The sequence below is a fragment of the Prunus mume genome, linkage group LG6 (assembly GCF_029339155.1).
Source record: "Prunus mume cultivar Tortuosa linkage group LG6, ASM2933915v1, whole genome shotgun sequence".
NCBI lineage: Eukaryota > Viridiplantae > Streptophyta > Magnoliopsida > Rosales > Rosaceae > Prunus > Prunus mume.
In genome coordinates this window covers 22,662,782-22,679,017 of record NC_142703.1, presented here as the reverse complement: position 1 = coordinate 22,679,017, position 16,236 = coordinate 22,662,782, and the positions used below count along the sequence as shown (strand labels likewise).

Below are 16,236 nucleotides of genomic sequence, written 5' to 3'. Positions count from 1 at the left end.
ACTTTGTGAGAATAGCAAGGAACTTGTAGTTCAAGTGGTTAAGAGCAATTACCCCTACATATGAGGTCCTATATTCATATGATGTCCCTGCACACTTGGTTAAACACTATTAGTATGATGTTCCATATCAGAAAATAATTCAAGTCATTATGCATGATTTCACAATTTAAATGCGTCTCACTTTTCTTGTTTTCATGATTATTTAGAGTAAATGCAGGGAACGTCATATTTTAAGGATTTAATTCAGTAGATAGATTTGAAGGATTTATTAATTCAAATGTACCGTGACAATATCAATGTAAAAAGAAAAAGCGCGCAGTGAATATTTTCGAGTTAATTTCCCACATCCTAAAAATGTTACCTTTTTGAAAATTTTGGAGGAAAACAAGATAAACTACGGCGGGAAATCAATATCTTTTGACAAGTCGAAGTCTACGGCAGAGGAGGTATTTAATATGAACCCGAAAATCAGGAGTGTGGATTTTAAGGCCTTCGATGCATGCAAACCTCAACTAGGTGCTGTTGTATAGTAGTCAATTAGTCTAAATTTGTACACTCTACAGCGTTACACGTATTTGGAAAAATTCAAGAAAATTTAAAATAAATTAATTTTGGGTTGCTGGAAATTAAAATTTCAAAACCTTTTATGTGAATTAATAACCAAAACACATAAGAATCATGAGTTTATTTACAAATAATTAAACTCGTATGGGTTAACTAACAACTTGACTGGTAAGGCAGTCCACATCAATTTATAACTTGCATTCAGTTCGTGGACATCCAAATATATCCTGGACCATTCGGCACTAGGATTCTGTAAGTTAAGAGTCATGTTCTTAAGCACTTCCAAATCTTTTACTTCGACAATACTTTACAGATTTTGAAATCAACTGGAGCAAAGCTCGAGGTACAAGTAAATTAGTAGTTACAACGTTTTTCACAGTATACAACAATCAAAATATTCCACTTCCTAAATAAATTCAACCACAATAAAAACTGTGTAACCTGGAGTAAATTTTGATTGTCCTAACTATGCTTCTGCAGAACTGGGTATCTCATAGATGACTTTCTACATCGATTCGGACATATACATAGACAAGCTACAACCTTCAAATCCCTCTAAGGATGCCAGTCATATATAATTTACAGACAGGGCAACTCAGAGCAGGCTCAATCAAATGCTATTGACATGAAAGTGTCGTCATCCAACAATTTGTCAATATCAATCAGATCATCACCACCTTCGACCTTTAGTTCTGATCCATCCGTAGCCATATCACTTACCTGCCAGAAGATCATGGCATGCAAAACATGTCATCAAAGTAAATGGCAATTGCAGGCGATGGTTATCGATATTTAGTACTAACAGTTCCATTAGTTGTCCAATAGTAAGTGACACACTGGGTGAGGACGGACTTACATTTTCTATACTAAGATTCACAGAAAGGGCAAGGTAGAAAAGTGAAGATCTTCAATCTTGTTTTAAGTTTCAGAAATTTTCATGTGCCCTTTGTTAACCTTGGAACATAATGCATACCAAAAATCAAAAAATTCAATTGATTTGCAACCGAGGACAGTGTTCCAAAGCTTATAATTAATATGGAAAACAAGACCATACTTGGGCCTTTTTAGATATCTGAGCTAAAATATCCAAAGGGGTAAAAAACTAAAAGGGGTAAAAAATTATATCTGAAAGGGGTAAAAAATCATCTTCTTTTGAGGGGTAAAAAACTAAAAGGGATAAAAAATTATAATGTCCACAAATTATATCCAAAGGGGTAAAAAACTAAAAGAAGATGCACTTAATGAAAAATGCGACATTTCTGATTTTTCAAACAGTAACTAAGATAATTAGACTATAAAAGGGAGATGTATCAATACCTTGGTTTCGCGGAACCCTTCCACAACATTTAGCAGTCTACGATATTGAGCTCGTCCCTCGGGATATTGAACCATAGACTTTACCCTAGTAAGCGCTTTCTGTAACCTTTCCTCGGTTTGTTTCCTTCCTTTCTTAAGAAAATCATAATCGTCGTCTTTTGAGGGAACGCTTTGTAGGTTCGGAGCCTTGGCAACTGCATCCGGTCGGAATCCTCGCAAACCAGTCCCCTTACGTCTCCAACGCAATATAACTTTCTCCAGAATTCCAACTGACCAGGTGATTGCTTTATATTGTTTCCTTACTTGGTGTCCCCGTACATGAGCCTTTACCAAATGGAAATGGAAAATTAGCATTCAAGGCTGTACAAATCTTTCAGAGAAGCAATACCCAGAAAATTAATACAGTTTTGGAAAGTGGGTCTCTAAAAAATATCTTATTGAATTCAAAATATAATATTTATTAAAGCGAAGATTGAGATGGCCAGAACCAATCAAATCCTCAACTCTAAAACATGATTCCAAGATTCTCAGAAGTCTCCAAGTCAACAACTCTTTACTATTCATCTGATTTAATTGGCAAAAGAACTAACGACCAGAAGTAGAAATTTTCTATACAAAACAAGCTTAAAATACTTCCACTGGGAACTTTATTTATATGAATCATTTGTTACCCAAAATCAGAGGCACCGGTAAAAGCTATCAATAATAAGACTGTTTTCTTTTAACTCAATCAACAAACAAAAAGTTGCAACAAACCTGGATTTTAACAATTCGTTGACGAATTATCAGGAACTCTTTTCTCTTCTTCCAACCGCGAAACTTCTTCTGTATCTGAATTGCAGCAGTATGCCCATGGACTGGTCCCACCTTGTGTGATTTGGAAGCTATGAGTGAAATCGCTCGCTCATCCGGCATTCCGAACTCATCAGTATCATACTCAGTTAACTGTCTCCTATCAAATGACTGCATCCTGAACATTTGATGTATGCGATCAGCAGCTTGTGTAGCATTAGTTACAGCAGTAAGTGAATCCTTCAGTGAAAGCGCATCTGGCATATCACTGTAGCTCCCAGGTGTAGCTATTCTTTCTGAAAAAGTTTTAACAGCTCTTATTCTAGATATTTCTGCAGCACCACCTTCCTTTGCATCATTCATTGTGAAGGGAGTCAAGGTAACTGGTCAGCGAAGACTCCGCGAGGAAGCCTGAGATTCCTTTGTGTCTGTTAACAGAAGCCAGGTCTGCTGGTGCTCTACCCAAAGGAAATTCTGGAGATGGATCGGTCAGCGCTCCAGGAGCTGCACCAAGAGAGATAAGGATTGCAACCGTCTGCTCTCTGAATTTGGTATAGGTTCAAGGTAGGAAAACAAAAACACAGAACAGCAAAATATGAGCAGGTGTTGGAATAGGATGCAGATTAAGAGCACTTGATACTAATTCAAAAACAACACAAGCCCAAGTGAGCAATTCATTCCCTCAGTATGCTTTTGAGCTAGCCTATAGTAATTTGCAAACAATTTATCATGAAGGAAATATAAATGAAGTTTTACTTGAAGCTTAAAAAGTGCAGGTTAAAAGAAAAATTAGGTCCTTTGTCACTAAAGTATTGTATAAATCACTAGTTTACTTGTATATGTGAATATGATGGATGTGTGTGTGTGTGTGTGTGTGTGTGTGTGTGTACATAGAGAGAGAGAGAGAGCGAGCGAGGAGGACTACTCAATGTTTTACAAAACAAGTCATTGTTAAATGGCTTCCCTCAGCTCTTATAATTCAGATGAGATGGGGCTTTACAAAATTTGCAGTAACAAAGTTTGATGCTTAAATGGGCTACAAAATAGATTTTATTTTAAGCCATGTCCCTAAGCTACTCTATATATGCATCAAAGTCATAGAATATTCAAGAGCTCGATTAAAATAAAAAAAGGTAGGTCCTGATGTCCTTGCCTGCCATAGAATGCAGCCCAATGAAGGGCAGTCCATCCATTAACGTCACGAAAATTGATACTAACTCCTGCAGTTACAATGGGTTTTATGGCCCAATCATATCCAAGAGCAGCTGCTAAATGTATCACGCCTTGGCCCTCACTATCTAATACACTAGGTCCTTTACCATCTTCTATTGCTTTATGAAGGAGCCAGCTGTACAACTTCTCTTTCATCAGCTTTATGAGATGTTCCATACCTTCATGTTGGAGCAAATCATTCACTGCTGTTGGCTCTACCAGGGGTAAGCATTCCTCTTCCTCCTTCAGTGAAATGATTTTACTAATTAGGTTTTGTTTCTCCTTAACACCTTCAACTAGTTGACCTGAAGGGCTGACAGATCTCAGAGACAGTAAACTCTCAAGACGCAAGTGAAGATGGATGTCATTTGTAGTGGCATTGCAGATATTTGTGATATCTAAATCTTTAGTGGAGCCCACTTGATACTCAAACTCCCTCACTTCACTACAAGCTAGCCTGTTGGAACAGGTTACATAGAAAGGGACTTGCCCAGCACTGTGAGGTGGAGCAAAACAAAAAAGAACTCCATTGGCTAAAACCTGTGCTGGAACCTCCACTTCCCCAAACATACAAGACCAATTATACTTTGTTACCTCTTTTTGACTTACCAAGAATGTCCCAATAACCAGAACCTGTTTCACAACTAGCAAAATGAGATAACAAAAAAGAAATCGAGCACATATACATATAAAATGGCAACCATCAGATCTGCAATAGAATAGACACGCCAACAAATTTGGTAACCTTTTACCAAAGCATGGAGATAATATAATATTTCATAGTCAAATAGAAACTATCAGAAAGCAAATTTTTTAAAGTCGGAAGACAGATACCAAAGAACAAACATAATAACCAACCAATTTAAGTGGACAGGGGAAAACTAAAACCAACATATGTCAAAAACTCTCAAGTAATCAAAAAGATAAAATGACAGAAATTGAGTGGAAGATGATAGTATCACAAGAAGTTCAAAAGCTAAGTACCACATACAAAAGAGTAGCTAATAGTTACAGAGTTGTTCAGAGAAATCATGCTTATGAAACAACGGGATCTTATATAATACATTTTCAGCAACGAAATTATTTTGGCACAAAAAGGATTTCTACAATAAATTTAGTAAGCATCTGACTGGATAATATTTACGTTGCCGAAAATCTCTCTTGTAAAATATGCCATAATTCAGTACCTCAATTTCAGAGTCTGTGTACGCCCATTTTGGTGAAAAATCAACTATACTGAATAGCTGGTCCTGGGAGATAGAAGGGCTCAATGAGGAATCATCAGCTACATTTCCACATTCATCTGTGCTCCACGAAATACCAGATGAGGATTGCATCTGCAAATCATCAACCTCTCCGAGTTCCTTAGAAACCCACCTAGAGAAACTGTCAACTTTCTTCAAACCCTCTTCTTGATCTAATAATTGCTGTCTCAAAGTGAAAGCATAGTTGATATTCCCATCTTTAGGAATGTCAGGCTCGGAACTTGATATGATTAAGCATTGAGATTCTGCATTTGTAAGCTGTGCTTGAAAGTTGTTCTGCACAAGCTGGTCATTTCGCTGATTGGGATGAGTAGTGACAAGCTCAGGAGCATTTCTCAGATTCACATCAACAGTGCCTTGCTCAAATAGCCTGGTATCAAGATTACTTGGCAGTTGCAAATTCATTGACTGGTCAAGGGGCCATTTGGGCAACTGCAATGCATTTTCTTCCAAAGGAATCTGGATAAACAATCTAATACTTAGAACATCAACATAATTCTTAATTTGAAGAAACTATATTATTAATATACGATGCAAACATTAACACGAAGAGAGAAAAAAACATGTAACCAATATATGTAGCATACCAGAGAATCCATGGATGAACTCATCCAAACGGAAAAATGAAATTAAAACAGTGAGGTAGAGTTGGTTACCAAGCTGAGATGTTCCTTATTAATACACCAGGGTTTTTACTGTATACTTAATAGTTTGGATTTCATAAAATTCAATACCTCAGCTGTTTTGGATGTCTATATATAAAAATTTAATGTGACACTAAGAGAACAGCACCCTACACGCACATAAAGTGAAATATCCTCAAGTATCTGCAGTTCAATATGGCATAAAAAAAGCAGGACTAAAGCGCATAGAAGAAGTAATAGCACTGAATCTCAGAAATTATCTATAACAATAAGCCTAAATGATAAACAGCAAACATGCCAACAGTAGATAAAGAACCATAGAAGCTAGTAAATACCTGCCAATTTGTTCGGAATGGCAGAGGACTCCCGAACTCCTCCTTTAATGTGCTATTCCCTGCTAAAAACTCAGTTGAAGCTATATTTTGTTGTTCAGGGGGAATTCCAGCCGAAGCAATTTGGATGGAAGACTTTGATCCATGAGAAGTTACAGGGTGAAGTCCCGTTGTGCACTGTTCCAAGATTTCTTCCCAGGATCCCACACCGAGTGTTTTTTGAGAATCAATCCCACAAGTAGAGTCATCACTGTAACACTGTTGATCTTTCTCAAAATATGGCCTGTAATTTCCTCCATGAAATGATGACTGGCCATCATGATTGTCTGATAAGATTATAATAATCAAATCAGCATGTTGCTCGATGTAAGAGGTCATTAGATGAAGCCATCCATGTATAAACATAAATTAACAAGCAACACCCTCCCTCCCCTCCCCGAGGCAAAAGAATAAAAGTAAAAACATAAAGATCCTTACTCAAATGTGGATGCAGTGAGAGATTAATATCTGCTTTGTCTGTGAGAGGACCATTCCCCATCTGTTGTGAGTCGAAACTTGACTGCAAAGAACTTGCCTGGCGACTATCACCTGCATCAGCTCACATGTGTTAAACAGAAACTCTCATGCATATTTAAGAAGTGAGTAGGCGTTGCACAGTCATTTTGGCATTTATTATGTACATCAAACTGAATTTTCTAAAATCAAGACAATAAATTATCAACACAAGATAAGACCAAAATGGCATGTAAAAGATAACCCTTTTTAACAAAGCTACAGAAATGGAATACCAGAATCAGCATCTTCACATGATGTGAGGTTGCTGCTTGGGCTTGTATAATCTGTATTTCCTGAAGGTGTTCTGCAATTACTATTTGAAGGGCTAGAAGGCCAGAAGCTGCCCTTTTGCAGATCAGGTGTAACCTCATCAATCTCTCTAATGCCTCCAGCATTTGCCCTATTACCCTGAGAAAGAGAAAAGATTTACATGAAGAAAGCATTAACAGTCAACAAGAAATATGCATAGGGCACAGTTACTTGGTTTGAGAAACTTAGGCATACTATAAAAGTGTAAACGTGAATCTGACAAAATATATATTCAAAGTCTTGAGGTCATAAATTGCAATTTTTGAGTGTACTGGCCAAAGTCAAATACCTTCTTCAGAACTGTTCTAGGAACTTTATCATACAAATGACATTCATGAGCTATTGACCCACCTTTATTTCCTTTGTACTCTTCCTCTATTTTCAATAAACCTTTTGTTCATACCAAAGTTTCATGATATTGGAACACGCAAGTTCATGCTTTCTTAATTATGGGACAAATTACAACAATTGCTAGCTATTTGGAATTCTGGATCAAGACAACCCCAACACAATTCCAACTTGACCTTATAAGTTCGTTTGGTTAATTTTTTTAAGCAACGTTGTACTATTTCAGGGCTTGTGTTAAAAACCTATATCAATTTGGTTTTACTTCCTGAGCATATGCTTATGTTATAAAAGATGAGCTAGGTCTAGGGCACACACTACATTTGACTCACCCAACCCCAGTAGAGAGAGAGAGAGAGAGAGATACCACACAGGTTATAATTCATGAGCTGGGAAAAAAAGGTTTTATAGCTCACACAAGTACTTACAGACAGACAGACAAATGGAGAGTGTAAGATCAGTAATAGATAAAGAAATTAAGCTGACCTGACTTGAGAATAAATTCAACCAACCCCAGTGACCATATTTTTTTAATGGGAGACAGCTTTCATTGTAAAAGAAAAAAAATTACAAGAGTAGTGAACAACTTCTACGAAAATTATACACAAAACCTGCAACTAACAGCTCTTCCCTAAGGTAAAGCTATAAAAAAAAAAAATACAGCGGCTGCTCTCGAATCTGATAAAATAACAGAAACAGCTCTCTAAACTCCAAAGCTAAAGAAGCCCAAAAACGAACCGCTCACTAGGAAAATTCTCAAAAATCCTCCTATTTCTTTCCACCCATATAACCCAAAAACTTTCCCTCATAGCACATCTTCTCAGAACTACACTCATTTTCTTACCCGCGAAAAATTTAAAATTCTGACATAACAGCGTATTACACAACACCTGAATGACCAACATAAACCCGTTTCCCTCAGTAATCATAACCACAAAGAAAAAGCCATTGGGCATTGAAGCAACAAATCATCCATATTTTCACCATTCTTCCTGCACATAACTCACCAAGGGGGAGAAAGGAAGATAGAAGGCCTTCTTTGAACTGTCACAAGTATTAATCTTCCCATGAGCAACCAAAAGTAACACTTGTACCTTAGCACGCACTCTGTTTAAACTTCAAACTAAACAAATATGATATAAATTTATGACTCACAAGTGCTTTAACTAGACGAAAGATGGTCTACATGAGAAAAAGTTATCAAGCCTTTCCAAAAACTGAATACGAGAAGGGTATCGGATTTTAAACAATTGCAACAATAACGAAAATAAAATGATTGAAGAACAAGGAGTAGAATACCTTTACTTCCAAGTAATGGACAAAAACTATGTGCATCAAATCCCTGCACAATGACAAGCACATTAAAATTAAAAATAGAAACCTCGGGAAAGAAGTATTAGAAAACTAAAGACCTTAGAAACCAAACTTTATTCCAAAAAGGAATGCAATAACACAATATTGGACCTTTATGGAAATGCGTATGAACAGCAACTCTGGAATATGAAGGGTACTGCGCATATACATAAATAAAGTACATAACTCATACTTACTGTTCAAGCATCCAATAGCTGCGCCTTTGAAAATTTTCATTCTCTTCTCCATGAGCATAGTAGCAGTGTAGAACATCAACACTGCCAACCTAAGATAACCCGAATAATGTTAGTTCTCAGACTCCAGGTTTTATAGTTCAACGAAGATTATTTTCATTTTTCTATTAAGAAAATATCCAAGAAATGTGTCAGTTCAATTATCCACATGAGCATCCTTTAGGGGTACACTAAAATAATTGCTGACTATAACGCGGCTTTTATTACAAACTCAGAGACTACAGATACGGGTAAAGATCTCTTTTTTGCAAGCTTACCTTTAGCTTCTCATGAGCCTCCTTCACAGTCTTTCCATCTTTTTTCTTCCTCCAATTATGTCCATCCTTCCTAAAGTATCTCAAAACCTTCCGATCAAAAAGAAACAGCGAACCACCTGGTATGGTGGAAGAAGTTTCATAAGTAATGTTCTGTGTGTGTAAATACTACAACTGAAACGACCAGTAATTGCATTGTATGTAAAAGTGAGCTATTGACTTTCCCTAACAAAATTAAAAGGTTCAAAAAGAAAACATCCCAAATGATATTTACAGACTTTTTTGGTACACCAAAAGAGCTGATTTTTTTAAGAACCCAAAACAAATTCGCATCGGCTAATAGACTTTTGTAAAAGAGAAATAAGAATTAAGGAAGAAACAATACTTAGTTAATCATATAAATTAATATTTGCAATTAAGTCAATAACCATACTTGGTGGTCTGTTTGGAGGCTCTGATGAAATACGGAATTTCTGAAAATTACTAAGAATTTCACAGATTTCAGCTGGCCGCAACCACCGATGTTGGGCCTCCCCCAGCAATTGTTGGAAGTCTGCATACACGAAACCATACTATGAGAAATCTTGCCAGGAAATGACCTGATCGAGTATGAATATTTTAGTATTAAATTGAAGAAAACAATAATTAACAAGGAAAGGGAGATTGAAATCTGACCTAATCGAGGGCCCTGAGAGTACGATCCGCGTTCCGCCATGGAAAGACTAGTCGAAGAAGGCAAGGAAGCTGAGCAGAAGTTGATAGAAATAGACAAGAAAGTTTTATTTAAGTCATCATTTTACGGAGTCAGAGTCAACGGGGTAAGATGGATATACGAAGGGAGACCCCTATTCAAATCAAAAATTAAATTATGTTTTCTTTTTTATTTATTTGTATCTTGTGAATACTATTATTAACAGAATGTATCTATCCCTATCTTATACTATTATTAACAGAATGTATTTTGTGAATACTTTTGCGTCTTCTGAATTATTAACAGAATGTATCTATCGGTACACAAAATAATATTGTGGTGGTTCGATGGTGAGGATGTTGTGGTTGTGGTTGTGGTTGTGGTTGATGGGTTTGATTAGGGCTGGGTACAGTTTGGTTTGGACCGATTTTGTAACATCCCACATCGACCAACGAAGATGGGATGATGTACCTTATATGTACATGCCACCTCCATCTAGCACGAGGCCTTTTGAGAACTCACTGGCATCGAAGTTATGAGAACTCCGAAGTTAAGCAAGTTTGGGCTAAAGCAATCCCAAGATGGGTGACTCACTGAGAATTTGCTTATGAGTTTCCAAAAACAAAATCATGTGGGCAACGAGGACGTTGGGCTCCTAAGAGGGATGGATTGTAATATCTCACATCGACCAATGAAGAGGGAGTGATGTGCCTTATATGGGAGTTCACTGGCATCGAAGTCATGAGAACTTCAAAGTTAAACGAGTTTGGGCTAGAGCAATTCCAAGATAAGTGACCCACTAGAAAGTTGCTCGTGAGTTCCTAGAAACAAAACCATGAGGGTAGAGAGGGGGGCCTAAAGCGGACAATATCGGGATGTGACAAATTTTCTCATAAAATTGGAATTTGAATCGAAAATGAAGATCTGTTTGGTCTGGTCCAATTTTAACAAAAATCCACAAGTAAGACTAAACCAATTCAAACCTACTCGGTTCAGGTTTGGTTCCGGTTCTCACGGTTTGGGCTTGCTGTAAAGCCCATTTTAAATTTTTTGAGTATTTAAGCTTCAAGACCATCTGGTTTTTAAAATTTGGGCTTAAACATCACATAGTGGTTGTTTCAATATGGGAATTGAAACAATCCAATATTAAATTTAAAATTACAACCCAACAACAAAATACACATAATAAAACAAATTAAATTACAATAAAATTTAAAATTATAACTCCATTATTTTGTTCTTTTGTTGCTGCATCTCAGAACACCAAGTGAACCTATCAGATCCATGTATTGCCATCAATAACCTAAATTTGTAGAAAATAAAAACAAAACTTTGGAAACACAAATGTGAAAATGGATCAAGAAATGCAACAGCAAAATAAAAATATCAGAAAACTAGACCATTTTCATGATCAAAGACAACCAAATGAGTTACCTGCTTGCCCATTTTGATAACAACATACACTGCTTCTCATGTCTCTAACAGCAAGGTCCACTCCTCTTTGGATGTGAATTCTCAGAAAACCCATCCATATTCTCCATTGGATCCAGATTTATGTTTATTTTTTCTACACAAATTAAGACGCACCAGAAATATATATATATATATATATATATATATCAGAGAGCTTTCTTTGAGGGACACCCTTTGTAGGGCCCACTCCGAATTGTATTTCACTAATCCAATCGTCTATTTTGTAGATACTCATTCAAAAATCATCTTTAAAAAAAATCACTTGAATCTGATATCATTTGACCACTCAATTGAGTTCTTGAAATTTTAGTACTTTCTTGAAGCACCGTGTTCATTGATTTTGTAGGACACAATTGGATGTTGAAACGGTTTCTTATTTGTCTAATTGTTTGCAAGGATGATCTATGAATATAGACTTAAAAAATAGATAGTTTGGATCGTTGAAAATAAATTCATAGGGTACCCTAAAGTGTGTCTCTCAAATAAAATTATTTAAGGGATCCCTCAATAGAAGGGGACTTGCATCGAAACAAATTTTTGCAAGATGGCAAGGGATTCTTTCTGCTTTCGATTTTGATATTGAATTCATAAAAGGTGAGACTAATGCACTCCTGGACTTTTTAACTCGAGAATTTTTGCAGGGTGAGAATAAGAAGTTCAGGACAGATGACCCCAAGTAAGAGCTCCTCAGCTCTTATTAAGTCATCCCCAAATGATCCAAAGCCTCTGATTTCTTCTTCTCTATACAATAAGGGTAAGGAGAAGCAGATCGCTGAAAATCCTTTTCGTGAATACATGAATATGCCCGTGGCAATCATTGAAATGAATGATTTAGATAAACACCCTAATTTTCTGGCTGAAAAATATTTAAGGGATAATCTTCCTCCATTGAATAAGCCTCGAATTTTCTATGAAACTCTTCTATTTGAAACTAAGTCTGTTAACATCGTCCATCTTCATAGGGGTGAGAATGCTAACACCATAGCATTTTCTAAAATTCAAATTTTAAATGTCATTTCCTTAGAAGAATGAGGCCCTAGCCCTGAAAGGGCCAAAAGATTTATTCATCCTGAAATTAGGCCATATTTTTATAATTTTTGGGATTATAAAAAGGCTTGAGAATATGTGTTATGTTTCCAAAATCAAAGTTATTCACATACTTGGTTTATCCAGTTTAAGCTTAGAGCTCTAAAAGAACTCCTTAATTGGTTCAAGAGCTTTTTTCTGATTCGGGTCCTACTATGGAATACCTTCCTCCTGAAATTAAGGAATCTTTTCAAATGAAATTTTGTAAATGGAATAAAATTCATCCTGATCAAAAGACCTTATTCATGTGGTTCATGATAATGTATGAACTACCATGGATATTAAAATGGGAATATGTTATTTCGGAAGATGTTGATGAAGAATGGACTTATATTCCTAATCTAGTCCGAAGTATCTTAATCAGATAGTGGGATAAATTCACTACGGATCACCTGGCCCCCACAAAGATCGTCCCAGCTCTTATCCCATCTCCCGATTCTGCTGTTGCTCAGCCTTTGGTCACTTCTTCTAATTTAAGTGTTTCCCAAAGGCTACAACTGTTGATAGACCAGCCAAGATCATCATCCTCTGAAGAAGACTTGAAAAAGAAAGTCCTCGAGATTCTTGATTTGGACGACGAAACTATGGCTTCAGCATCTGCCACCCAGCCTGAAGATGAGGTGGATCCCTTTGCTAATGAAGACATGCTAGACAATTTCCATCCAGAGCTTTATGGTGGGCCTCAGTAATATTCTGTCTGATAGAAGACAACTTGTAAAATTGTAATTTTATGCTTTCCTGTAGTTTTACTTTTCTTTATCCGGTTAAAGCAAGATTTTCCTGCTTTAACCCATATTTCTCTTTTGTAAAAGTGTGCTTTTTCCTTTTGGCTGTTTGCAGGAAAATTCAGCGAAGATTCTCAAAGTGAAGATGTCGCTCTACTGTAGGCTGCTTTGTGATTTCTTGTCTTTGTTTGACACGACAACAGCCCCGAGGCTTTAAAAGGAGGACCTTTGCTCAGTTGCAACATACCGAAAAATCATCGCCTCCAAAAATAAACTTTGTACTTTTGAGTGTTTTGAGTGCTTGAGTGTTTGAGTGTTTTTCCAAGTATTGCCTTTGCGAAGCTTCTGTTAAGCACTACTACTCTTATGCCTTTGTGTAAGTTTGCTAAATATTAATGTTATCGTTTATATCGTTTTTAGTTTCATTATATTCTTATCATTGGTTTTGGCTTTGCATGTTTGAATTTATGATAATTATCTTGTTTATTCTCTACGTCTCTACACTACCTTCCGCGCATAAATAACTAACCCTTGAAGACCCTTTCCTTTATTAAACAAATTTAACCCTGATAACTTTTTGGCCAAGACGTCAACAAAGTTTTCGTCTTCAGATAAGGTCATTCCCATCTTAAAATTTTTATTATCTAAGGCAGGAGGTGGTTTAAAGAACACTTGACTTACTTCTTTATTTCTTTTGGTTTCTGAGGGTCCTGGTTCAGATTTTTGTTCCCCCATTGAAACATATGTTTCAATCCTAGTAACTTGCTTTCCTAAAGACTGCAGAAACAGGTTGGTGTAGTTATTTTGTTGAATGACAGCACCTACATCTTTTTTACTAGCTGTGCGAAAATTATTGGCACTATCTTCAAGAAAAGTGGTTTCTTTGTAGGGAGCTGCAATTACATCCTTTTGTTTAATCACCATTTCAGGTGGATGTATGGCTTTGACTGACTTCCCATCTTTGGAAGTATAAGTCGATAAGGGGCTTCCTATCATTTCTATATTTTTCATATATTCAGGGATGTCATACTTTTTAGCACACCAATCTAACCACGCAAAGAAAAAATAGTTGAATTTCCTTTCTTTTATGAAAGCGGTGTGGGCTTTCCAGAGATGGTCTTGCCTTTCCTTCCTACAGGTTGTTTCAAACCAATTCTTTTATCAACATTTTCAATACTCAGATAATCTCTTTTAATCTTTTCATGTTCTATTTCAAAAGATTTTATCATATTTATTTCAAATTCTACATCTGAAAATGTCGGTTCAGGTTGAGGAGGATTTCTTCTGAAACCTAAGTATGGAATGGTTTGTTCAAACCTATAGGCTAGCCTCTGTATTTGTTCTTGAGTTCTCCTAAGTCCTGCTAGAACCATTCTTTCATGTTCTAGGTCATAAGCTTTATCAGAGGAGGTGGTCGATCGGTGTGGTTCTATGTTAGATCTAGGGGTGCCAAATTAATTCTAGTTCTTCTAGCACTAGAAAATTGTATTTCTACCTCTCCATCAGCAAATTGCGAGATCCGTGTAGGCTCTTGATTTTCAAGGTGCCTTTTTGGAGCTACTTCATCCAAGAAACATCTTTTTGGTAGAGTTATATCACTCCACTTTATCATTTTTGGGATTGTCACGTTTTACTTTTCAAGATTGGTTTGGAACAAGGTAGTTTCATCTTTACTGTCTAATTCTTTAGCTTTAGGACAGACAATGTTCATAACCTTATATAAAACCTTGTAAATAATTGCTAGATTTTGGGATCCTGGGTCCATATCATAACCTTGAGTTTGAATATTAAACATTAAAGCTTTAAAGACATTTATATAAGAAAGTGCAACAGAAAAGTTGGGAAAACAATTAAAATATATTGGGCCTTCCCCTAAGGTTGACTCGACTATTCCTAACAAGGAATCTATAAACTTTCTATGTCTTCCATCTCTTACACATAGCAAGATTGAACTGGGCAATCCTGTTCTGGTAAGTGATTTCACCGCTACCTACACCAAGCCTATGGGCAAATAGTTATATTTTCTATCCAGATGCTGGTCGATTTGGCACTGAGTAAATAGCTGGAAACTTTCATTTTTTATCAATGACAAATATGGTTTTCTCAACAGTTTTTATTGCATAATCAGATCTAAATTTGAAAGACCCTTTATAATAGATATCAATGATAGGTACTCTGGGTATATCCCAGTTGGACAACTCCTTTTCTACGTCCCGCATGGTTATTTCTTGAGAGTTTTTCACCCTTAGGGTTCTATGGCTATTACTACTACTAGTGCCTGCATCTCCAGAAGAACGGGTAGACAAGATTCTTCTAAGGCTTGCCATTTTAAAAGTCTGGGTTTTATGCTTTCCTTCTGTTCTGCTCCTAATTCAAGGTTGCTAGTCTCTACCTAGGTCTCTTCAACGCCTTACGCCTCTCTGGCAATGGCCAACAAGCCTATCCGACAGCTAGACAACTCGATGACTAGTGAGTAAAGGAAACTTGACAAAAAATCTTCAAACTAACTAGGGACTTTAGGCTCTGATACCAGGGACTGGCCCGGCCTCTCAAGAGCAACATTTTAATTGATTTTTTCCTTCAATTTATGCGCGGAAGGTAGTGTAGAGACGTAGAGAATAAACAAGATAATTATCAAAAATTCAAACATGCAAAGCCAAAACCAAGGATAAGAATATAATGAAACTAAAAACGATATAAACGATAATAGTAATATTTAGCAAACTTACATAAAGGCAGAATAGTACTAGTGCTTAACAGAAGCTTCGCAGAAGCAATACTTGGAAAAACTCTCAAACACTCAAGCACTCAAAACACTCAAAAGTACAAAGTTTATTTCTGGAGGCGATGATTTTTCGGTATGTTGCAACTGAGCAGAGGTCCTCCTTTTAAAGCCTCGGGGCTGTTGTCGTGTCAAATAAAGACAAGAAATCACAAAGCAGCCTATAGTAGAGCGGCATCTTAACTTTGAGAATCCTCGCTGAATTTTCCCGCAAACAGCCAAAAGGAAAAAGCACACTTTTACAAAAGAGAAATCTGGGTTAAAGCAGGAGAATCTTGCTTTA

At 36.6% G+C, this 16,236-nt stretch overlaps 1 protein-coding gene across 1 annotated transcript; it reads right to left on the bottom strand.

The window, feature by feature from the left end:
- Positions 1-833: 833 nt before the first annotated feature.
- On the bottom strand, positions 834-10,042 carry LOC103336118 (calmodulin-binding transcription activator 2). Its single transcript, XM_008239156.2, is given in 14 exon segments — positions 834-1,284; positions 1,882-2,205; positions 2,638-3,039; positions 3,041-3,215; positions 3,827-4,518; positions 5,073-5,609; positions 6,130-6,452; positions 6,604-6,714; positions 6,915-7,089; positions 8,635-8,677; positions 8,886-8,974; positions 9,200-9,315; positions 9,630-9,749; positions 9,872-10,042. Coding segments are annotated over 14 exon segments (3,261 nt in total). The 5' UTR covers positions 9,912-10,042; the 3' UTR covers positions 834-1,170.
- Positions 10,043-16,236: the final 6,194 nt, after the last annotated feature.